Raw genomic sequence first — 24,547 nt, forward strand, 5'->3', positions numbered from 1 at the left:
TAATTTTTTTAGCAGAGGCCCAGGGAGAAACACTCCAGACAGCCAAGAATATCAGGCAACAAGGACACAAATGCAGAAACCACAGATTTTATGAGGAACAGAAAAGGTATGAGGGAAAATCCTACAATATTTTTACAAATGGTGGTGGGTAGGGAATTCAGGCTCTTGCCACTTGGGCCCAAGGTACAGGGTTCAAGCCTTATTCTCTACCCACCACCATGTACACCTGGGGCATTTTACACACACACACACCCTGAACGGGTCCCATCTTCCGTTCCTGAATACTCCGTCTGAGTCCCCATCTTCCGTTCCTGCATACTCCGTCTGAGTCCCCATCTTCCGTTCCCGCTCGAATACTCTGTCTAAGTTCCCGCTTTCACATAGCGATGATGTCAGCCCATCCCCGCAATGATGTCAGCACGCCTACCCGCGATCTTCTTAAAGAAGAACGCACAAAAGAAAAACTTTGTTTGAAATGCTGTAGTCAGAAAAACTTTGTTTGAAATGCTGTAGTCAGCCGATTGCCGATTCCAGGGGGGTGCAAGTGCACCCCCTTGCACCTGCCTGCGGGCGCCCTTGGAGCAGAATGGATAGAAATGAATCCTGGACAGCCTAAAACAGCATGGGTTGCAAGCAAAGAGATGGAAATGCAAGATTTTCAAAAAAAAAAAACCCAGTAAAAGAATGAAAGAAGTGTCTCATTGCTGATATGTAATTGGTAAAGACTGGCTGTTAAAAAGAGCCAAGCCTTAGAATGTGCTGTAACTAGTTGCTCCTAGAACTGGTAAAATGCTACCGTGGGTTCCTAGGTTGCTAGCAATGCTCTTGCTGATTCTGCACCCACTGAATGCATTGATACAGCATAGGTTTATATGGAAATGAATGGAGATGTGAATTAGCCTTTTGGGAGGCCACAGAGAAGATGACATCATGCAGGTTTGTAGTAATCTTTGATTTTGAACCATTCTCCTGTATGAAATTCCAGAGTGCACAGCAAGAACCATCACCTTTGTTTTAAGGTTGCTGGCAAATGCTGAACTCAGTTATGCCCAGCCCCAGTCTGACAGAGAAGCCCATAGGCCTGATCTGGAGAATAAAGAACTCTTAACAAATATTTGTATGGAAAGACATTCACAGGGGTGAATGAACACCAACCTCTGATCTGTCTTTTTAACCCAGGAAAAATAGGTGTTATATTACCATTGCAACATGGCTACAATGTTGGCTATTCGTTTCTAGACACATAATTCTGGGAATTTCAGGGAAGTGAACAATGTTGCAATGCTGATAGATTGTTTGGACTGCTGTGAGGGATTACAGAAAAACTAAACTCTACATATTCCCTGAATGTGTTCTATGCAATGATTGCTGAGCTATTGCAACTGAGTAACAAATTCTCCCAAAGAAAAAAAACAAAATTACCCTGCACTGTCTCAAGAGTATGTCACCATCACAAAATGATGTCTTAAAGGGGGAAATTCACTTTATCCTGTACTTGCAGCTAGAAAGGAACAGTTACATGTATGCCATGTAACCTACAGAATTGCTTAATACCGATAGTTCCCCTTAGGCTATGTGCCATATAGTGTAGGAAATCATGCATGAATGACAGTGCTGGTGAAAATGTAGTTTCTATTTTCTGACTATATTTCTGTTTTCTGATCTGATAAGCAACTTGCAATTTTTGGACAAAAAACGCACTGGATGCTAAATCACCCAAAATGCAGAACCACAAACATCACACAGCTTTGGGAAAAGCTGTGATCACTATGACAGAGTATCTGTATTGATTTTACAGGACCATTTATGAACTCAGTGTTCTTATCTGTCATTGAAGATAGTGCAAATGTCTGTTGGCAATGTACCAGAATGAACTACTCCATGGAGGATTGTTGCTGTGAAATGAAAACTGTTAACAAGGAGTCGCCTATTAGAACCAATTTTAACACAGCCCATAGTTTATTTCATAACAGTTAAAAACCTTTTAAACTAAATGGCATAAAGCACTTCACATCGGCTCCCTGGATTACCCGAAAGGTCTCCCTGTACATTAAAGAAAACAACAAGAATTATGAGCCCTATCACAAATCAGTGCAGCTCAAAATACATACATTTGTTTTAGCAGACTGGAATGCATTACTGTATCACTAGCTAATGCCATAAAAGTTCTTTATGAATAAGAGTTTGAAGTCAAGAGTAGACCTCTTGAAACCATATAATTGCCTCACACTGACTGTATAACTAAGACAGGAGGAGGAGGTAAAACATCTGTAGACAGTACAGTGCATGCATAAGATATATGCATTTGTAAATATGAGTCTGGTCATGCACATATTTTCTGTAATACTCAAACCACAGTAAAATCATAGGCCAGTCTTTTTCTCTCATGGCTAGAATATATTATTCATTGTATTGTAAAACTATTGTATACTACAAGTGTTTAGAGTGGGCACAACACAGTATAATTAATTTAATCTAATTTGTTACTGGGCTTAGAAATGACTATGAATCAAATAAATGTGTCAGTCCAGTCTCATTGTAATGCTTCTGCCCTGATCTCTTGTTTCTTCCTGCTGGCTTTATCTACGCTAACCATCTAATTATTTATCTATTCTGAGTTCTCTGATGCAGTTTCCTTCCTTGACTTACTATATTCCACCAGTCTGTATCAGTTCTTACAGTATGGAATGCTACTGTTTGCCAGTTTCTTTAGTTCAGATTTGTCCTACTAGTGATGGCTGTCCTACTTATTAACACAGATGATTATGGCTGAGTCTCTGATCATAACCAGGTTGTTATGTTCAACACATGGGTGTCAAGAAATTCACCTCAAGAGCAGAAAAAAGTGAATCTTAAGTGGTAAATCTAAGCATCCATTTCATAATGTATAATACCTGGATATGGACTTTTTATTTATTATAATTTAATGTGTAAGCTGTAAGCATGTACAAAGAAACATACTAAAAAACAGTAAAATTCTTCAGTGTTATTAAAGAAATGTGGCTAATAAGTAGTAATATAAAACAAAAATTATTGCATCAGAAATTCATGAACCATAATGAAACTTTATATAGCCACAAACTGGTTAAATCCATCTCAAACCTCATGGAACAATTTTAGGACTTTAGCAATAAGACATATATTAGCTCACAAACTACTTTTGAAGGATCATAATAAAAATATTAATAACCCAAAGATATGGGAACAAATTTTTAATATCATACTGGCATAATATATGGAGATCGAGTGTATTGTGAGACATATATACTCATTACGGGAAAAGATGTTAATAAGTAAAGATTGAGATAACTGACTTATGTAAAATTCTTTTGTTATATGTTTCTGTATAACTTGATGTTATATTTGGAGGCATTCATGTAAATATTGTATATATGTTTTTGGGATTGAACTAGATAGGATAGTTAGAAAGTATTAATAATTTTTTGTTTTGTTTAAGTTTGTATGGAAAATACTAAAACAATAAAGATTTATTATTGAAAAAAAAAAAAAGAAATTCATGAACCAAAAGCTGGTATAAATACTGCTGCTAGGCTTGCAGCAGACCATTTCATAAAGACAAAGCCTCAGGGTTCTCCAAAATAGCATGGCTAGCAATCCCTCACCAGATTACCTGAGTTGCCTCATTATAATATAGGGTCTCAATGGCTTCTTAAGATAGTCGGGGGCCCAGATCATATAGTGCACCAACGGTGAGCCTCACAATTCTAAAGATGGAATGAGCCATGAGGGGCAGCCAGCACAGCACCTACAGAACTGGGGTGTAATATGGTTAATTCTCAAAACTTAGCTTCCGAGTTCTTTACCCCTGCAGACATGGCAAATTAACATTTAAAAGCCCTAAGTGTACAACACTGCAATAATTTCATCAAGAGAACATTGGTGCATCTACCACCTTCAACAAGACCAACTTTGGTTGAAGAGACCCTATCATAATTCTTTGCACAGCATGGAATTGTACCTGCTCTATGTGCTACTAGCTGCAGAGAGAGAAAAACAAAGAGAAGTGTAGGCATACTAACTTGGCCGCCATGCTATTATTTGTAATACGCCAGGCTTTAGAAATTCTAGTGTAGTACAAGATAAAAAGAAAATACTTTGTGCTGGTGCACAAAGTGTTTTACAGTTTTGAAAACAGTAGGATACTTAGCACTTCTCACAGACAGCAGCTACAAGTGAAGTGAACGTCTTTTCTTGTAACAGCTTTAAAAGCTGTAATATATGTCATGCTACTGCAGTTATTTTCTTTTGTGGCAGTGCAAAGGGTGTAGCTTTAAAGCTCATTTTTTTAGGTAGTGGATGAAGTCAGCTTCTTCTGTGATTAAAATTATACTTAGTTTAAAAAGTTGTATTTCATAAGTGCTGAAAATAGGAAATAGCGTATATAGTTGATTTTTATATTTGCTATTAGTATTCTTAGTTTGATGGTTATACTTTTCATAGTTTTTTCAATTTGTTCTAACTTATAAGTGTTTAGAAAGATCACTAGTTGTATGTTTAGTTAACTATCTCTCTAAATGAAAATAATAAAATATTTAAAAAAAAAAATCTATGATTAAATTATTAGTTTAACCTTGCACTGAATTCATGCTTTAGTTCTTTTATGCATTAAGCAATCATTGCTTGAACTGTGAATTATTGTATCTCTTAGTTTTTTTTTTTGGCATGAACTGTAATACACTGTAATTAAATTGTGCTAAATTTCCAAGCTACGTAACACATTTATCTAACTACAGTGAGTATTTCTAATGGTTAACAATCTGCAGTGTTGAACTTCTGATTATGTTCATGTTATGTATGTATAACTATTATGTATCCTCTGCACAAGCATTGTTTGAGTACCATTTAACCAATGTACATCTGTAAACAAAAACAGCACTCAGTGTAAAACCAAAACTAATAAACAAAAAACACTGAAAGCAACAGAGGAACAACTCTAAAATAGCGTATCAAAGTTTTATTCAACACTTTCATCAAAAAGACTTCTTCAGAAATACAACCATGTTAAAAACTTGTTCCATTTAAATACTTAATATCCACACCCTACTTTCTAATGCCAATTATTCAATAAAACGTGTTGTTCTATTAAAAACAAGTCAATTCAACTTAAAAATACACAGTGCAACTACTTAATTAATTTACTTTCTTCTAAAAAACATTTAATATTAATAGTGTCATTCAGTCCAGGGGGACTGTCAGATCTAGCCTAAGTTGCCACAAAGTTTCTTTCCTTTCTACTTTATTTTTAATGTTACCCCCCCCCCCACCCCGATACCATACCAATCCTTTTTCCTGGAATCAGACAAACAGACTAACAGTTAAAACACTTTTAAAAAGGAACTGGAGAAAACAACTTGTTTACTTCTTTGCTTGACTTCCTGCAAGCTTACGCTGCCAGCTATCTGTATATTTAGGCCTTAACACATCCATTGCTTTCCTTTTTCATATGTTGAACAAATGCATTTGACTCATTCAGTCTTCTGATATGCTGAACACATTCCTCTGTTGTATAGAAGTGAATATTTTTCATGCATAAAAAGGCCTACAGTTATGTACTGTCATAAAACCTGTCACACATGTTGCAGTGCCTCATAGATACTGGTCCAAAGGAAAGTGTACCCTTGCCAAACAGCAGCTTTACAAGCTGTTTGCCACTTTGCTCTGCTACACTTTTATTGTGTGGCAGCACAAACTGAGCTGCAGTGTTCAACGCTGTTTCTGATGTAGTTCTGTAGTTCTAACTTCTATCTGGCAGTGCAAGCCTTCCAAATACCAAGGGTCGTATATATTAAACTTGCTATAAATAGTTTGTTAAAGTTAGGTCCTTACTTATGAACAATGCTATAGCAAGTTTATTTTTTTTCTCATTTTCAAGGCATAATCAGCATGCTCAGTGCAATACAATATCAATTGCATCATATTGACTAATTACAGATTGCATTTGCTACGGTATCTAGAGACTTGTCCTTAACATTGATTATGTTTAGGTTATAAGTACATCTGCATCCTGTGAAATTGTTAATAAGGAACATATTAAAAAATCTTAAACTTAAGAGACTTTTTCCTGCACATTTTAAAACTTTATGACACTTTATAAAACAGTCCTCCTACTTGTTACTGTCTAAGCTTGGGTCCATAAATTCCTCACCTTCCTTGTCTTCCTTGGGTAATGTACATTTTTGCCATTATACCTTCTGGAATCATGGTGTGTAGTATAGCATACCATACTCCCAAGAGACAAATCACCATCCTTCCTATACCTGTTACTTGGCTCTTTATAAATTCTTCCAGGTGAAATGACATCATGTGCAGTCTTGTGGCATTCATAGTGCCATTGACATCATGTGCAGTCTTGTAGCATTCATAGTGCCATTGACAGCATGTGCAGTCTTATAGCATTCATAGTGCCATTGACATCATGTGCAGTCTTGTAGCATTCATAGTGCCATTGACATCATGTGCAATCTTGTGGCATTCATAGTGCCATTGACATCATGTGCAGTCTTGTGGCATACATAGTGCCATTGACATCATGTGCAATCTTGTGGCATTCATAGTGCCATTGACATCATGTGCAGTCTTGTGGCATTCATAGTGCCATTGACATCATGTGCAGTCTTGTGGCATTCATAGTGTCATTTACATCATGTGCAATCTTGTGGCATTCATAGTGCCATTTTAGTCCACAACCACATCACCTCTGCTGGAACAACTATATCAAGGTATGTGAAATTCATGTTGTGGTTAACAGTAAGGTGCAGATAGCTCATGCCTGATAGCTGTCCCTCACAAATGAAGGTGTCCCAGTCACCTGAAGCAATGGCACTCCCTGACAGGATGTGTACTAATAATCAGAATGAATATGTTTGCATTACATCTTGTTGCAAATGTCAAGTATCCACATTTTGATGTGCAGTTTTATATTCCAAAAGCCATCTGTCAGCTCTGCCAACACTGCTGTTTCATTTGTACTTTGCCTTCACACTTGCCCAGGATCTTTGAGCGGACAAAGATCCTGCATCATCTTCCAGTTGCACTCATCAGGGAAGAACTGATAACAGTGCACAATATTTTCCTCATTTGTAGGTATCACACCAGTTCAGTAACAGATGATGTTACTACCCAAGGTTACAGAAGTCTCATAACTACTTGGACAGGCATCTTGGATTTTTTTGAAAACTATGCCCCTCAGAACCCTCTTTTCCTTTGGAGCTTTCCTCAGTGGCACTTCCATGATGTGGATGTTCAGTATTTTTGGCTGGAGAAAACATATCCATTAACCGTACAGTTTTTCTTTTGCAGTACACTGAAGTGCTGAAGAGATGCACAGCAGAAGTACAGTCTCTGTAATGGCTCCAGTTGTATCCAGTCATAGCTAGCCATGGTTCAAAATCTGGGCAAGAAATAAAACAATGTTCCCCTTATGCTGTGACACTCATAGCATGCCAGATAATTGAAGCCTATTAAAATTCATTTTCATGATGAACCTTGTTATTAACAGGTTATTGGTGCCCTAGTTAAGTACCTACATACCTCTCAACTGTCCCTGTCCAGATTTTCATGAATGTCCAGATTTTTGCATCACATTTTTGGTCTGTTCTTCATAAAAATTGTGGTCTTACTGCAAATCACTGAGGATTGAAGTCACTAAATAATGGCAGACATTTGAGTTTCAGACCTTATAACCTTCAGAAAATGCATGCTAACACAAACCCTGTTATTCTAGGAACTTTCTAATTCTGTAAAAGCAATATTTAAACTCTGTCCCTACTTTTGAGCTTCTTTCGCACTGTTATTTTAGACTTTGTCCAGATTTCTTGCATTATAGGGTTAAGAAGTATGTGTTCTGTCATAATCATCCTGTGGTTGTGCAGTAGCTTCTTTCCACATGGTTCTAATTTTCAAGGATAAAACATTTGTTAAGCAAATCTAATCAGTAACTTTTGTTTGTGTATTTAGTATTGTAATGATGCTGTTGTTACATCATATACATAAAGGGGACTGCTGCCCCCTTACTCTCAGACAGCTTGCAGAATCACTGAGATATATTACTTAAATAGTGGGAAGTTAAGAGAGACATCAGGTCCCTTTACATGACAAAAGAGTAGCACTGCATTGCTACCATGATGCTGCAAACTCCTATATGCTAATTTAATGAAATGTTAACAGTAACATTCATTGATTACAAAAATACGTGTTTTGTTATTATATAGTACTATACACATTCTACTTCTTACTGTAGACTAGACTAGGAAGTTCTGAATTGGAAAGGTGCATGTCACTGGTGCTGTCAATCAATAATGGTGGTACTGAACATTTCAGAGTTCGTACCCTAGCCCACACAGAAAAAAGCATTAGGCATTACTCCACTCCACAGTCCCCATAAATCCTGCACCCCCATACTCTGAAGAGATTAATTGCATAATAATAAATTTGAAGATTCAAGTCTTCTGACCGATTAGGAAATGATCAGTGTATAGAATACCCGATGAACATCTGATATTACTGCTCATTGATCTATATGACAAAGATACTCATAACGTCAAGTATTTTTTTAAATAAAGCATTTGCATAATAGTAATAGCTGAAGCTGCTGTGTGGGTAAATTAGTAGTTATTCATTCTAACTTAAATTAATTTTTGAGCTTCATCCTCGGGGCAAATTGTACCACTTATTGATAAATTCCACCTTATCCACATCTATGAGTTTGACATTTAATTAACTGTTGGTCTTTATAAATCTTTTTTTTTTTTTAAACAAGAAACATCTTTATTAAGTTATCATGTATGACATAGACAATCTTACATTTATACAAATGAAAATAAACCATATCGACACAATCTCAGCTGCAAACAATATACATTACAGACCATATCAACACAATCTCAGCTGCAAACATTATACATTACAAATCGTGCCGACACAGCTGTAGCTGAAAACATTATACATTACAAACCACGCCGACACAACTGTAGCTGCAAACATTATTCATCACTTATAATCTATCCAGTCATTGTTAGTCAAACATTACAGAGCTCAGTTCCTGCCTTCTTTTAAACCTTGTTACTCCTCTGCATGTATTGATCCTACACTTGTCATTTTTTCCTGTGTAATTTGCTACTACCAATTTCTAAAGATCCCAATTCCAGTTGTTTTATCTTTGTTACTATCTTCGCTACTTCTGGTAAAGTTGGTTTAGACTTTGGTTTTCATTTTCTAGTAACTGCTTTTTTGGCAGCCATGATAATCAGACTCAGCAAGATCTTACTATGTCTAGGCAATTCTGATTCTGTACCATTGCTCAAAAAATAATTTCCTTGGTTATACCAATTTGGTCACCCAGCATCTCCGACAGAGCAGTCTGAAGGGAATCTTTAAAGTCTGAAAACTCATTACACTCCCAGAAAATATATTCCCAGTGACCTCTTTCTTCTCCATCAAACCTCCAACATTTGCTGTCTACCTGAGGAACAATTATTTGGGGTCTACTTGGGGCATTAAAAATACCTATGTAAACTATTCCAAGCAAAATCCTAAATCTTCTAGACTTTGTTGCATATTTGGGAAACATACATATCGCCACCATTGTTTGTTTGTGAATTGCTTATCCAATCTCTCGTCCCAATCCTTTCTAACCTCCTCTGATTGATTTTTATAGTTATCATGCAATATTTTATATGCTCCACTAATTATTCCTTTCTTAATGGCAACTTCTGATGTTCTTCGTGTTTCACTGTTGCAGTCATCACATTTGGGTTATCCCTGCCAGGGTAGCCCTCGGCCAGCCCGAATACCAGAGGCTTAGTATTTCTGTGTCGGTTGCTGTCACTTCAGGACTGACGTCAGGTCATCAGTAGTATTAAGTAAGGCAGCCAACTCCATTACATCAGTCTTTCCTGCCACGGAGCCCGAAGCAGAAGCAGTTCGCACAAGTGCAGGTCGGCCGCTACCTGAGTTTCATCTACCAAAATGAAGTTGAAGTCTTCTAAAGCAAAGTACCCCATTGAGGATCCTTTTTTCTTGCACTAACCTATGTCAGAAAAAGTTAATAATTGTCTCGCCTGTGGTAAGCAAATACCACACCGAGACTTCCATTCTTACTGCATCGCTTGTTTAGGCCCAGACCACGACCTCCCCCATTGTCGCTTCTGTGCTTTGTTCAATGCCATAACTATCCATCATCTTCCTTATTGCAGCCAGATATTTTCGCTTAAAGTCCTTGAATTCCGTAAGCCATCTGACAGCAGATCTTCCGAAAAAATGTAAAGATAAAGACAGAGACAGATCGCACAGGTCCAAACCTTCTGATGCTGCTTCCGTTAAGCTAGTTTTCAGTTCTCCGGTCCTCAGTGAGGTGCTTTCACAGCCCGTGATGCCCGCTTCTGTGGATTCACAGGCCGCTATCGAGAACCTTTCAGAGACTGGTATGCTGCAAAACTCTTCCTCGATTAAGGATCCTGCGGCCGTCTCTACCTTGGATAGGTCCAGAGCCAGTGAGCAGGCACCAGCTTCCAAGGAAGCCCTTCGCACTACCGATTCTTGACACAAATGAACGTCTTCCTTCGCAACTACTGTTCTTTCAAAAACAACCAAGATTCTTAGGCCCAGGGTATAAAACACACCCAAGAAACCAATGGCCCACTGTCAGGCACCTGCTTCCTTGCCTCAGTCTCAAATGCTTAAAATGGCGGAAGACCTTATCATGCTGATCAGGGAAAGCAAAGCTACCCCCTCCAAAAGGAAAAGAGACTGTCCCCTGTAGTTTTTTCTGAAGAGTCCGATGACTCTGATGCATCTGAATATGAAGACATGCAACCCCTCTCTACTTATGAGGATCCTGATGCAGAGGATTCCTTTCTTTCAGCCTCTCCCCCAGAGGCTTTTTCCTTTGGGGAAACCCTGCATACCTTAAGGGAGCATTTCCAATGGGAAAGTCAAGACTACCCTCAGTCTAAAAAGAGACTCAGGGAATTCCTAGATCTTCCACAGCACAGACCCTTGGTCATCCCCCCAGTCCTGGATGTTGTGGAGGATGTTTTCCTGGAATCCAGCTTGACTCCTGACACCCTCCCTTTTGCACCCAGAAAACCAGACAGGTACTATAGAGTCCCTGACTCACACAAATCTATTTTTAAAAATCCTACTGCTGACCCTGAAGTAATTTCTCAAGGGCCTAAAGAGATTAAAGCAACCTCTGCTAAGAATCCCACCCCCACAGATAGGGATTCCCGAGCACTAGACAGATGTGGTATAAAAGTATACACCTCAGCTACACTTGCTATCAGGGCACTAAATTGTCAGTTCCAAATGCTAAAATTTCAGCACCATACCCTGGAACTCCTCAAACAAAAAATGTCTTTCTTTCCTGCTTGGGCAGAATCTAAATAATTACAAGAGTTAATGCATTCTGCAAGTCAAGTAACTAAACACACCTTGCACTGTGGTTTTGATGCCCTAGAAGCTTCTTGCAGGGCAGCAGTCACTGGATCTGTCATTAGAAGGCATGCACGGCTTAAGGAATAGCCCTTGCCAGACCATGTCAAATCTAAATTGTTGGATGCCCCCTTGCACAAAGGCAACTTATTTGGAACTAAGGCAGAAGAGGTCTTAAAAAAGATGGAAGAAAAAGCAAAATCTATGCAAGCAGTTAAGGATTTCTTACAGGTCCAGCCACCCAGGTTCAGCAGGCATTGTCCCACCAAACACTGTTCCTTTCCTGGTCCCAAGAAGCCAGTCCAGTCTAGGACCCGGGGAACCAGACCCCCTCCCAGGCAGCAGCCACAGGGAATGCAGAGATCTAAGCAGTGGACTACCTCCACTTCAAACCAGGGAGTTCTAAGCCACCCCCTTATGGTAAGAACTCTCAATGACTCATCTTCCCCACTCCCTCCCTCTGGCCACCCTCACTTACCCCTAGGAGGAAAACTCTCCTATCACACAAGAACCTGGGCCACCATTACCAATGACCACTGGTTTCTGAACATAGTGTTTCAGAGATACAGATTTTCCTTCCACACCCTTCCAACCCCAAAGGGTTCCCAGACCTACCTCCAAACCAGTGGACAGAGGCTGAAAAGCAAATCCTTTCCCTGCTTTCTATGAAGTTAGTAGAGCATGTTCCTGCAGAACAGATGGGCCAAGGTTTCTACTCCAGACTTTTTTTGGTGCCCAGAAAAGAGGGCACCTGGCACCCCATCCTCAATCTATCCATTCTAAACACCTTCCTGGTGATCCCAAAATTCAAAATGCTCACTCTCCAGCAGCTGCTACCCATGCTCTCCAAGGATGCTTGGCTAGCCACCCTAGATCTAAATGTCTGGCTCCAGCCATTGCCTTTTGCAGACAAATAAATATCCAGATTTATCCATACTTAGACGACTGCCTTATTCAGGCAGACAGCTGCTCAAACACCTGGCCTTTGTAAAGACCCTACTAACCTCCCTAGGGTACACAATCAATGAAAAGAAATCCAAACAGTTGCCCACCCAAAGAATTATCTTCCTGGGAGCAAGCCTGGACACAGCATCCCAGATGACCTTCCTTACACCAGAAAAACAAATTTTCCTGACAGGCTACTTCTCTCAACTAGCCACCAGGCCCCAGTTATCTGCAAGGAAGATCCTGCAAGCTCTGGGGTTCATGGCATCTAGCATACTACTTATTCCATGTGCAAGACTGCATATGAGGAAACTTTAATGGTACCTAAAAAGCTTTTGGTGTCAACACTCTCAAGACCTGGAAACTCTTACACCTATAATTCCTTGCCACAGAAAAGATTTTCTTTGGTGGCCAACAGCATGCTCCCACAACAAAGGACAGCCTTTATCACCACCCCCTGCCACCCAGACCCTCACTACAGATGCATCAGACTATGCTTGGGGTGCACACATGGACGGCAGGTGCACACAGGGCCAATGAAGCCCACAGTAAATCCCTCTGCACATCAAGCAAAAAGAAATGATGACTGTCCAGCACGCCTTGATAGTTTTCAAACCCCTTCTCTCCCCAGGGGCTCTCCTGATCAAAACAGACAACACCACTGTGATGTGGTATATCAACAAGCAAGGAGGGACCCACTCCTACCCTCTATGCAGGCTGGCCATGACCCTTTGGCACACAGCTTCTCCCATGCAACTGCACCTGATAGTACAATTCCTACCAGGCTCTCTCAACTCTTTGGCAGACTAATTAAGCAGAAATCTTCTGGACCCACATGAGTAGCAGCTCAACAGAAGAGCCTTCACCCTAATAACTCAGAAATGGGGCACCCCAAATATCAACCTCTTTGCCTCCCACATCAACCATCAGCTCAGCAAATTCTGCACTAGGGAGCATCACTGCAGGGCTTGGAAAGTGGATGCCCTGTCATTCCCCTGGGTCAATCTATCGGTCTATGCCTTTCCTCCACTTCCTCTCACCCTCAGGGTACTGCTCAAAATAAAGGAGGAAAAACCAAGGACAATTCTTATAGATCCAAACTGGCCTCGCCAGCAGTGGTACCCCTTGGTGAGCAGCCTGTCTCCACTGCCACCATGGCATCTTCCTCAGATTCCAAACCTCCTGAACCAGAGGGAAGGGGAATTCATGAATTCCCGATTGCAGACACTCAGTCTGGCAGCTTGGCTTATTCCCTAAACCTGGATCAATCTGACAACTTCAGTAAACAGATTCTAAATGTTATCCATGAGGCCAGACCCCGTACCACTAGGAAGTCTTATGCTGACAAATGGAAAAGGTTCTGCACCTGGATCCAGGCTAAGGGAGCCAATACGGCACAGCCCTCCCTCCCTCTCATCCTGGATTACTTAGCTGACCTACTATACAGTGGCCTCTCTTTCTCTACTATAAAAATTCATACCTCTGCTATTTCTAGTCATTTTCCCACTGAGCAGCCCCTTTTCTCCCATGTTTTGATCAAACAGTTCCTAAGAGGGGCTAGCAACTTGAGGCCACACAGAAGGGCATCAACCCCTGCTTGGGACCTTAGCTTTGTATTGGAAAAGCTCACCCTTCCCCCTTTTGAACCAGCTTCTTCTGCAGAGCTAAAATTTCTCTCCTGGAAGACAGCATTCCTTCTGGCCATCACCTCAGCCAGAAGAGTCTCTGAGCTGGAAGCGCTTGTGGCTGTGGAACCCTTCATCATCTTCCATGCTCACAGGGTATCCCTCAGAACTAACCCATCCTTCATGCCCAAGGTGATGTCCAGTGTGGCTCTCAACCAATCCATTCATTTGCCCACCTTTTTTACTAATCCCCAGAACAAAGGGGAAAGGATTTTGCACTCTCTAGATGTGCACAGAGAGCTCAGATTATATCTAGACAGGACTAAGTCCTTTAGAAAGTCTGATCAATTGCTGGTTAGCTTTGCTACAGGGGCAAAAGGCAAAGCCATCTCCAAACAAAACATTTCCAAATGCATAGCACACAGCATCCATTTCTGCTACAAACAGCATGGAAGGCCTCCCCCAAGGGGGTTAGGACTCACTCCACCAGAGCAGCCTCCACCTCTGTGGCTTTCCTCAGAGGAGTCCCCACCAGGGACATACTGGAGGGTGCCACTTGGATATCTGTTCACCCTTTTACCAAACATTATCACCTGCCTCTCTTCTACAAATCCAGGGCAGGGTTTGCCTCTGCAGTCTTGCAGGGCATCCTAGCCAGCCCCTAGTTTCTTTGATTGCTTCCACCCCACTTCCTCAGCTTTGGGAATCAACCCAAATGTGATGACTGCAACAGTGAAACTCTAAGAATATAGTACAGTTGTGTACCTACCATAAATGTAGATGTTCATGTGTATTCACTGTTGCAGTCCTGGTTTCCCTCCCTCCATCCCCCTTTCTTCTCTTTCCTTACAAGGGACATATTGGTATTTACTTTCCACTGGTGGCGTTCTTCCACCAGAACCTGGCTCCTACTTGGGGGCTACTGACAGGTTAGGGCAAGAAAAACTGATGTAATGGCATCAGCTGCCTTACTTTATACTACTGGTGACCTGATGTCAGTCCTGAAGTGACAGCAACCGATGCAGAAATACTAAGCCTCTGGTATTCAGGCCAGCTGAGGGCTACCCTGGCAGGGATAACCCAAATGTGATGACTGCAACAGTGAATACACTCGAACATCTACACAACTGTACTTTCTAGATTCTGCTAATAACTCTACCAGTGCTGTTATTTTGTTTATGACCCCCTATTTCTTTCTTTTTGCCTATACTCTGAAATCAATCCTTGATAGGGAAGACAATATCTAACCTGCACTCCAAATAAGTTTTCAGCATCTTCCCATTATATTGCCTTTCCCTCTCTAGCTAATTGCTCCCAATACCTTGGTTCCTTTGCCAGTTTTGTCCAGCAAATTCCAGTCACCTCTTGTCTATTGTCTATATTCTTAATCACAGTCATACCTTTTGGCAGAATCTCCTTTCTTCATTCCCATGTTGGCTTAGTTCTTAGATTACTTTCTGCTACTTTATGAATATAATATTCTGTAAGATTATTGTTATTCTTCTTAAAGGTCTGCATCCAAAATCCCAGTTTCTCCTTGTTTCTTGAGCATCCCACCAGTTTCATCATCATCATCTCTTTCCACTTTGAATTATAGTTTTCTGTTTGTGCTTTGTATAGGAGACTTAACTGTGTTGCTTTGAAATACCCCTTCAAATCAGGTAATCCCAATCCACCCTGTTCTATTGGAAGAATAAGCTTATCCCACTTGACTCTTGCTGTCTTTCCCTCCCAGATAAAATCCTTCAGCTCTTTATTAATTGCTATCCACAACTTCTGCTCTGGTTGATAAAAATATGCCTGATTTGTGTATAAGACTAAAAGGACTAAACCATTTTAACTGCTTGTATCTTATTATCAAAATCCATATAGCAGAGCTTCCATTTTTTTCAGTTGTTGTATTATCTTTTGTTTAGTCTCTTCCCACATATCCATTGCTGCTACCCTGGAATCATTTTTAATCCATACTCCTAAATACTTAATTTTATCATGTCCCCATAAGTATGGATATTGCTGAACCAATTTGTATGTGGGTACATAATTTACCGCTGTTACCTTTGTTTTAGCTTCATTAATTTTATATCCCAAAAAGATTTGAAACTGTCTCAATATGTTCCACAGCACTGTAATGTCCTTTTATGGTTTTGTCAGGTATAAAATAATATAATCTTCAAACAGATCCAGCTTTTCTTGACTACATGCCAATTATATCCTTGAATTTCTGAGTGCCTTATTTTCTTTGCCAGTGGTTCTAAATATAATGCAAACAACAAAAGAGAGAGAAAATACCCTTGCCTGGTTCCTCTGCTGAAGCAGAGATTATCAGACAGGACCCCACCCACTTTCTTTTTCGCCTCCAATTCCTCATATATCCTCCTAATCAACCTTATAATTTTATCAGGAAATGCAAATATTTCCATTGCTCTGCTCAAAAATTCCAAGCTAACTGTCAAATGCTTTTTCTGCATCAAGACCCACCAATAGCAGTGGTCTTTTCTTATATTCTGCTCCCCTCTGGATCATCAGTCTTCTGTCAATGTTGTTAAATGTTTGCTGGCCCACCACCAAACCACATTGATCCATATCTATCAATTTTGGCATCACTTTTGTCATTCTTTTAGCCATTATAGACATAAACACATAGCATGGTTTAGTATTGAAATGGGCCTGTATGAAGCTATAGCTGATGGATCTTTACCCTCTTTAGGTACTACAGCTGCCACCTTTTTCTTCAGGGCATTGGTACTTCTCCTGCTATTAAAATACTGTTAAACAAAACCTTCCAGATCTTTATCAGTTTTTTCCCTCCTAGCTTCCAAACTTCCACAAGAATAGCATTTATTCCTGGGGACTTTCCTGTAGATTGGTTATACATCACCATTTTTATTTCATTTCCTCCTATCCTAACTGTTAGTAATTGAGCCTCCTCTACCTCTAACCTTGGCATATTTAATCGTTCCATAAACATTTCCATTTGTACCTTTTCTTGATTTCCACATTTCTCTGCTTTATACAGACTTTCATAGAATTTCCAAAATATTTCTAATACTTCTACAGGATCCCATGTTATCTTCCTTGTTATAGGCTCCCTAAGCTTTGTGGCAGCCCTTTCTACTTTCTGTTGCCTGAGTTATTGTGCTAAAGGTTTTTGTGCTCTATTTTTATTATCAAAAAACAGTTGCTTAACAGCAGTCTTTCAAAACTCATGCATTTTATCAATGGAATCCGTTTTCTGTTTAGAATTCTGCAGTTGTACCTTTTCTTGTTCTGTGAGCTTCCCCCTATTTTGCAATACTTTAACATTTGTCAGTTCCTCTAAATAATTCTTATTATTTCTTAACCATATATACCTTTCTTTTATTTTCACCCAATTTTTAAACTCCATTTTAATTTTATCCCACTCCCTAGCTATATTTTCAGACGTTTCTATCTTTTCTAATAGCTTCTGAATAATTTCCACTACCCATTCCTTAAATTTCTTTTCAGCAGATAGGTGGGAAAGAACCAGTGTCTCATTTTTATTTCATTACCCTGTGCTTTTATTTTAGTTATTATTGGTGCATGATATGAAATAGTTATTGGTTGCATTTCAAGACCTTCAATTAAAATGCACATTTGTGTGAAATGTAAATTCTGTCTAGCTTAGCCTAGTTTTTGTATCTTGAGGAATAATGTCTACATTCACTCCAAACTCCTAGTACTGAATTCACATCTCCATGTAAAATAGTTTTATAAATTGCTTTAACAATCTACCATCCTTTGTTATATTTGCCTTCTGGACCCCCCCCCCCCCAAGACACATCTTCAGTATTGCAAATCAAATTCTTGTCCTCATCTATAAGTAATATTGCTTGCCAAAAGCTGATTATTTCTCCCAGAATTTTCTTAAGTTCCATTGTAGCAGTTTTAGGTGGAATACAAATACATGCCAGTGTAATCCTTCTCCCTAGCCAGTAGCTTGGTAGTACTACAAAACTACCATTATTGGCTTTATCCTCTTGCAATTAATGTAAGTAGTCCTCTCTTTTTTTGCATCAGGTATTCCGCTGAATAGCCATCCTGAAAACCTTTCTTTATCAAATTCATATATTCACTTCTTTGCAAGTGTGCCTCCTGTAGCATAGGTATATGTACTCCACATTTTTAATATAGTTCACTACTCTTTCTTTTTTGTATTTATCTGTGAGACCATTAACATTTAAAGACATTGTAGAAAGCATCATATTGCTTAGAAATTTTTATTCCCACCTTTTGTGTATAACAGCTTTTTTGTTAAATATCTAGTTTCAGCTTTTGTGTTACATACATGTTCTGTTTGACAGGTTAATCTTTTGTACAGTTGTTTCTTGTCATCTCTATTTGTACATCTTCAAATATTGAAATGTTATCCAACTAATAGGAACAAATGTTCAAAACTGACAGCCACACACACAGACTCGAGCTAACTTTTACTTATTATTATTTATTGTATTTTTCATTTATTTACTGGGAAAGTCTGAGTGGACATATGTCCTTTTTCAGTGGAGGCCTGGGGAGAAAAGCTCCATATAATATACGATATAGAACAATTACAAGACAATTATAAAAACAGAGGAAGATACATTTGGAAGATTATCTGTGCTAAGATGTATTGTACAGGCTGTGGTTCAATTAAGTGCTATCTGTTTTTGTCTTACCTTTACAGCTCTCTCAGCTGGGAAAACACTTGAATGCTTTGAGAAAACATTTTCTCCAAGCCATTTCTCTTTATCAGATCGTATGCTAGACATGAAAAACAGACACAAAACTGTTTACTAGGAAAAACAGCCTTATAATATTTGATATTCTTTTTCATTTGCTTGCTTTCTCTTAAAACCCGTTACTAGATTAACCTAATGGCATTAACCCAGTCATTTCCTATGCAAAAGTGAGAAAAAACACACTTATTTTAGTTTTGTTATGCTCTTTTCACCAGATATTTTCTTTTACATTGCAATGTCTACATTTCTTAAAACTGAAGAAGGAGAAAGAGAGAAGACAGGAGAAAGAAAAAATAAATAAAAAACAGGAGCACTTGTTTACATTAGTATCCCCATTGCACTTAAAAATAATGGAAAACTTTACTTTGCAACATGCAAAGAAAATCATGCACCATTTAAACAGTACTATTAAGAAAAAAATTTGATTTACTTTCTCTCTCCTCTTCCCCTCTCCTGAATATTTTTCTGAACATTAACGAGATGAAGTAGGGCATATGCTTTAGAGTCCCCTACAAGTTTAACAATGTCCACAAAAGTCCAATATTTCCAAATTTTCTTGTTCTGTTGTTTCACAAATATAATTATTGCTTTGTAATCCCACATTTGTCAATTTCCAAGTTGCTGATTTTATTCTCCAAATGTCGATGACATGAAGTAGGGCATAGGCTTTAGAGTCCCCTACAAGTTTAATAAAGTTCAAGAAAATCCAATATTTTCAGATTTACTTGTTCTGTTCCTGATCATCTCCTTCTCCCAGATCCTGTCTCTGTTTCATTTCCAATGTACTCTCAATTCTTCTAGTCACCTCTTATGCTTTTTTCCCCTCTCTCAAGCATTTTCTACTGAAACACTGGAAAAGGTTTCACTGGCATAGTCTATCTGTGGTCTTTATTACCAGTAGAACAAGAAGGAAAATCTCCTTCTGTTTCACAGCTCACTTTTTGTTGGACAAGCTTCCTTAGCATGTCCTTCATCAAAACATGATTTTGTTCCTCCAGGGAAAATATTTTGAAGATAGCCTGATACAGCAGTATGAATCTTGTGCCTGCTTCTTGATATCCCCTATATAATGGAATACATTTACTACTCTTCTGCCTGGTGTATTCTCCACAAACACTCTGAATTCTCCCACTTTTATTATTTTCTCCTTATGCCACAGTTTTGTCAGAATCAACTATTTCTGATGGTAGGATTGCATCTTTACTATTAAATGTCTAGGTTGTTTTCTCATAGCCAAGTTTGGAGCATACACATGATGTGCCCTTTCAATTAACAATTTCTGTTGTAGAATACCAGTCCAGTTGCATATTTGTGCTTTCATAAAATTAATACAGGCTGTTCCTTTCAGCTTCTTGGGTACAGCAGAAAATCTCAGGTTTTTCCTATGTGCTGTGTCCTCTAATTCTATTATTTTTTTTTTGAAACATCTGTTCTTGTGCAGTCTCATATTCAGCCAGCTTTTTCTTCATTTCGACCTCTGAATTTTGCAGTTTTATCACTTTATCTGAATATCTATTTAAAGCTTCTATTATTTTTTTCCAGACTTTTATTCTGTGAGTTGATATACTTCATCAGTGTTTCATTTATTTTAGTCAAGTCTGTGTGTGGTTGCCTTATACTTTCCTCTACATTACTGGAAGTCATGCCTGGGGCTTGCACTGCTTTTTGCTGAACAGCTACCGTACTTCTCCCAGTCAATGTTTTTCATCACTTTTTTGTAGCTGATTTTCCTTCAGGTCCTCTGTATTTCTTTTTTCCTGGCATCCACACAGTGTCCGTATTAGCCAGTTACTGAAATTTACCCAGAAATCTTGGTCTGCTGGCTTTCTCTGCTATGTTTCTCTTTTTACACTGGGAGAGTTAGAATTAAGCTGTTACTGAATGTGCAGCCATCTTAGAAGTCCATTGGTCCTTAATATTGATGATAGAAATAGAGCCAAGTAATAGACTCAGAAATGTATCATCTTGTGCAAATACAGACCTAAGGTAAACTTGTTATCAGAGTATTGGTTTTTATACAACAGATTCTAGTTAACAAGGTTCAAACTGATGGTACTGATTCAGGGAGGGTGGGGGTAGCCATATGAGTATCTCATAATATTCATATCTATTTTTTCTGTACTATGATTGCTGCCTAGCCTTTTATGGGGAGAGACGAGGGGAGGTTAGATAATGGCTCTGGATAAAAGATAGACAGTTTTATACCTCCCTTTTATATCAGCAGAAATAGTGTGCCTTCCACATTCCAGGTTCTGCTCTGACTGCCTTCCTATTCAGTCTCATAATTCTTACTTCCTTTCTTACCTACTCTTTCTTCTCAAGGGACCACTGACCTATTATTACTTCACAAACTTGCATCTCCAGTGGCTAGATCACCTACTTCTTCCTTAGTTTTGAGGTATCTGTCTCATTATTCTCCCCTCTCCAGATGTCATCAGGCATCAGCTGAAATTCATGTTATCTTCTTCCTGCACCTGCTTGTCACATGTGGTCCCCTTGCCTGCATACACTGCAGAAAATATAACCAATCCTCCCTTATAGGTTTGCAGTGTGGTGTAGTAGCTGCCTTTGTGCCACCACAGGGCATTAATATGTATTACACTAGTTATATACTGTGCTATAGTTCCAGTTTAACATATACCTTGTGCCATCTTCCTCACTATGTATCAAATAACCTTTTTTTCTGTTTCATACCATGAATAACATATAACTCTGTGTTCCAATCCTCAAAGAAAGACAGAGAAAAACAAGCCCAAAAGATTCATTGTAGTTTAGTAACATTTATATTAGTAGTAATCCCATTTACTTTAATTCACTTCAGGTGGCAAACTGATTAGTTTTCAGCATCCCTTTGCTTACTGCTTTATAAAGCATTAGTCTCTTTGGACTCCTGTGCCAAAGAGGAGTCATTCAGTTTAGTGAGCATAGCTTATCTGAATGAAGTTTAGCCAAAGTTATGGAGGAGCTCAAGCTGTCATTCTTCCTAGGAGCCACATACAAATGAAGAAGGAAGGGAGGATTATGTGAAAAGGAAATGTCCCTGTACCCCAAAGTGCAGGGTTGTCAGAGACGGTTAGTTATTGTGATAGTGCTGGGTTGGCCATTGTAGGTCTGTAATAGCAGGCACTGTGCTTTTATTAGCAGAAACAGAATGTACTTTATTTTTCAGATTTTTAAGAAGTATGTTTATTTAGTAAGTATACATTCAGGAAGAAAGGATCAGCAGTAAATACTTAGATTTATGAATGTTTGATTATGTAGGTAATGATTTGATTTCAAAACATTGCCAGTCACAGAATAGAGGCTCACCTATACAGAATGGAGACAACATATATATGCAGATCAGTGAATGTGAGAGTAGAAGCTGGGATGTACCTAGATGAGGAGATAAAATTAAATGAATGACCATACCTGAATGAAGGGTTTTGATAGAGTAAAAAAGTAATTCATGTATAGATAATTCATTTTGTGCCTGGTCTGTTATAAAGACATTATTTCTGTTCCTTGCAAAACACACACACACACACACACACACACACACACACACACACACACACACACACACACACACACACACAAACTAGCTGAATGTATAACAATGCTTTAAATTAGGGATATCTCTGGGAATGAGTGATTGCTCAACTCCATTTACACAAGTAGATGAAAATGAGAAAGATAAAATAAGATGATTTACATATTTCTGCCTGTATTTTGGAGTTTAGCTTTACAGAAAATGGTCAAACTAAAGACACTCCAAGTGAAATATTACCATCCACCTAATCAACCTGCACCAGTATGTTATACTTGACTGCTAAGGTGGTAGACTGGTATTTTATTTCTAATAACTGGGCAGTGCAACAGATCTTCTAATAGTTTGTTTTCAAGTTCTGCTGATGGTGTAATAGTTTAAGACAAAAATAGTTGTAGCATGATGTACATTGTAAATCTTTCCTTTGATATCAATCTTTTACTGTATTATCAGGTCACTTTATGGGTAAGAAGAGCCTTCTAGAGACACCACTTCTGGATTCGCCTGACAGCACTATGGAGAATGATATCCACTTCTCCCTCAGCCCTGGCCTCAGCATGGAAGACATGAAACAGCTGCTGACGAGAGAGGTACTCAAAATTGCAATGCAGGCCCAGCAGATGGAAACAAGCCAAGAAAAACTGGAGCCAGATGATCAGGTAATATCCATGTTTAAAAATAGCAATTATCCAGAATGCTTTTTTGACATTAATTTTGTTTAAAAGAAAAAATACGTCATACCCAGTTGTGCTATGAAACGCTGACTTCCTGAAGTTGATGTGCCAAAAGGGAAAAAAAATGCTGAAAATTCAAAAGGGTGGTAAATTTATTTTTACCTGTTTTTTTGCAGGAGGTCAATCACCCCTGAATCCCCCCCCCCACCAATTTATATGTACCAACTCCATGGTAGCACCAACTCAAAGAAGGGAGATATCTCCCAAAATAACTAAATCATTGTTGGCACACATTTAAAAACTGCACTGACAATGATTTCCAGTGGGAAACAATGTTTGGAGTTGTGTCTTTCGTCTTTTGTTTCTTCTTGCTGCTGATGCTTGAGCAGTTTCATCACGAGCATGTGTAGAGGAGTCCTCATACCCACATGCTAAAATGTTCAGTTCATGATATGTTTTGATTAAACACATTTGATTTCATGACACTGTGTTCACACTGCTCCTTGAGATGCCTATAGCAAATATTAAGGAACAAGCTTAGAACAGCAAATAGCCAGCCAGGTGGTGGTAGCATCACCATATGATAACATTTCATCCTTTGTTAGGGATGAGAATGTAGGGGGGTGTATCTTTTGTATTCACTGAGCTCCTAGCAGAAGCTAGCCTGTGGTAATTATGGGTCAGAGTCCAAGGAGACAAGAGTATGCACTGTGCGAGAAAATGTCATCACTTGCAGGACCTCACAACTAGCAGGGCAGCATTGCTCTGTCAGTATAATATTAGCCTGATATAAATTAAAGACTTGTTTCTTCAAAGATGGCTTCATAGTGCTTTTACAATCTAGTGGACATCTCGGCCCTACGCAGCATAGCTTATCAGAAGGTGAGCTCTGCCATACATTCTTATTAGCAGTTTTAATTGGGTGATCAAACTAGCGCTTCAGAGCAGTATGGTACAAGAGATGTTGTTACAATTCTACCTCAAAGAAATGAAAAAAAGTTAGTCAAGTGTATAAAACTTGTAATGAACCTCAAAAAAAATGAAAAGTAATACCAGAACCACAAAATATTTTATAGGTTGTTATTAAGGATTTTTTATAACAATCATTTAAAATTAATCAGCAAACAGGTAAGAAATACAAAAATGATGTGATCAAAAAACAGTCAGTCCACAGATTAATAAAAAAATATATAAATCAATGGGAAGGATTTAAAGAGAACAGTAATAGCATGGTCAGAATTGCACAATGTGAGCTGATAGGGGTTAGGCATGCACTGGTTGTCAACATAAAACAGACCTTCCAGAAACTGTGCTGCATTAAGAAGCGATGTGCTTGTAAAAATGGCAGTAACAATATAAATGCTATGACCATGCTATGATAAGTCACATGGCCCAGGTTCATTGGCATGTCCCATGATGTGTGTTCACATTCACATCGAAGCACTCCACCTGTGCACCATTGACACAGATGAGAAACCATGCAAGGGCTGCACAGCAAAGTGCCAACATGCTTCATTCTATAAATATAAATGCTGTTATCAAAGTCAGAAAGCAAGAAGAACAAGCAGAGGAAGACCCAGAAGG

At 38.9% G+C, this 24,547-nt stretch overlaps 1 protein-coding gene across 1 annotated transcript in view; it reads left to right on the top strand.

Moving 5' to 3' along the window:
• The window catches only part of NMB (neuromedin B), a 212,935-nt gene that overhangs the window by 57,657 nt on the left and 130,731 nt on the right, over positions 1 to 24,547 (top strand). The window contains exon 2 of the mRNA XM_044077839.1: positions 22,743 to 22,948. Within this exon, the coding sequence (XP_043933774.1) occupies positions 22,743 to 22,948 (206 nt within the window). The remainder of the gene's footprint in view (positions 1 to 22,742; positions 22,949 to 24,547) is intronic.

This window comes from Protopterus annectens, chromosome 7.part0 (assembly GCF_019279795.1).
Source record: "Protopterus annectens isolate FY-2018-M chromosome 7.part0, PAN1.0, whole genome shotgun sequence".
Lineage (NCBI taxonomy): Eukaryota > Metazoa > Chordata > Ceratodontiformes > Protopteridae > Protopterus > Protopterus annectens.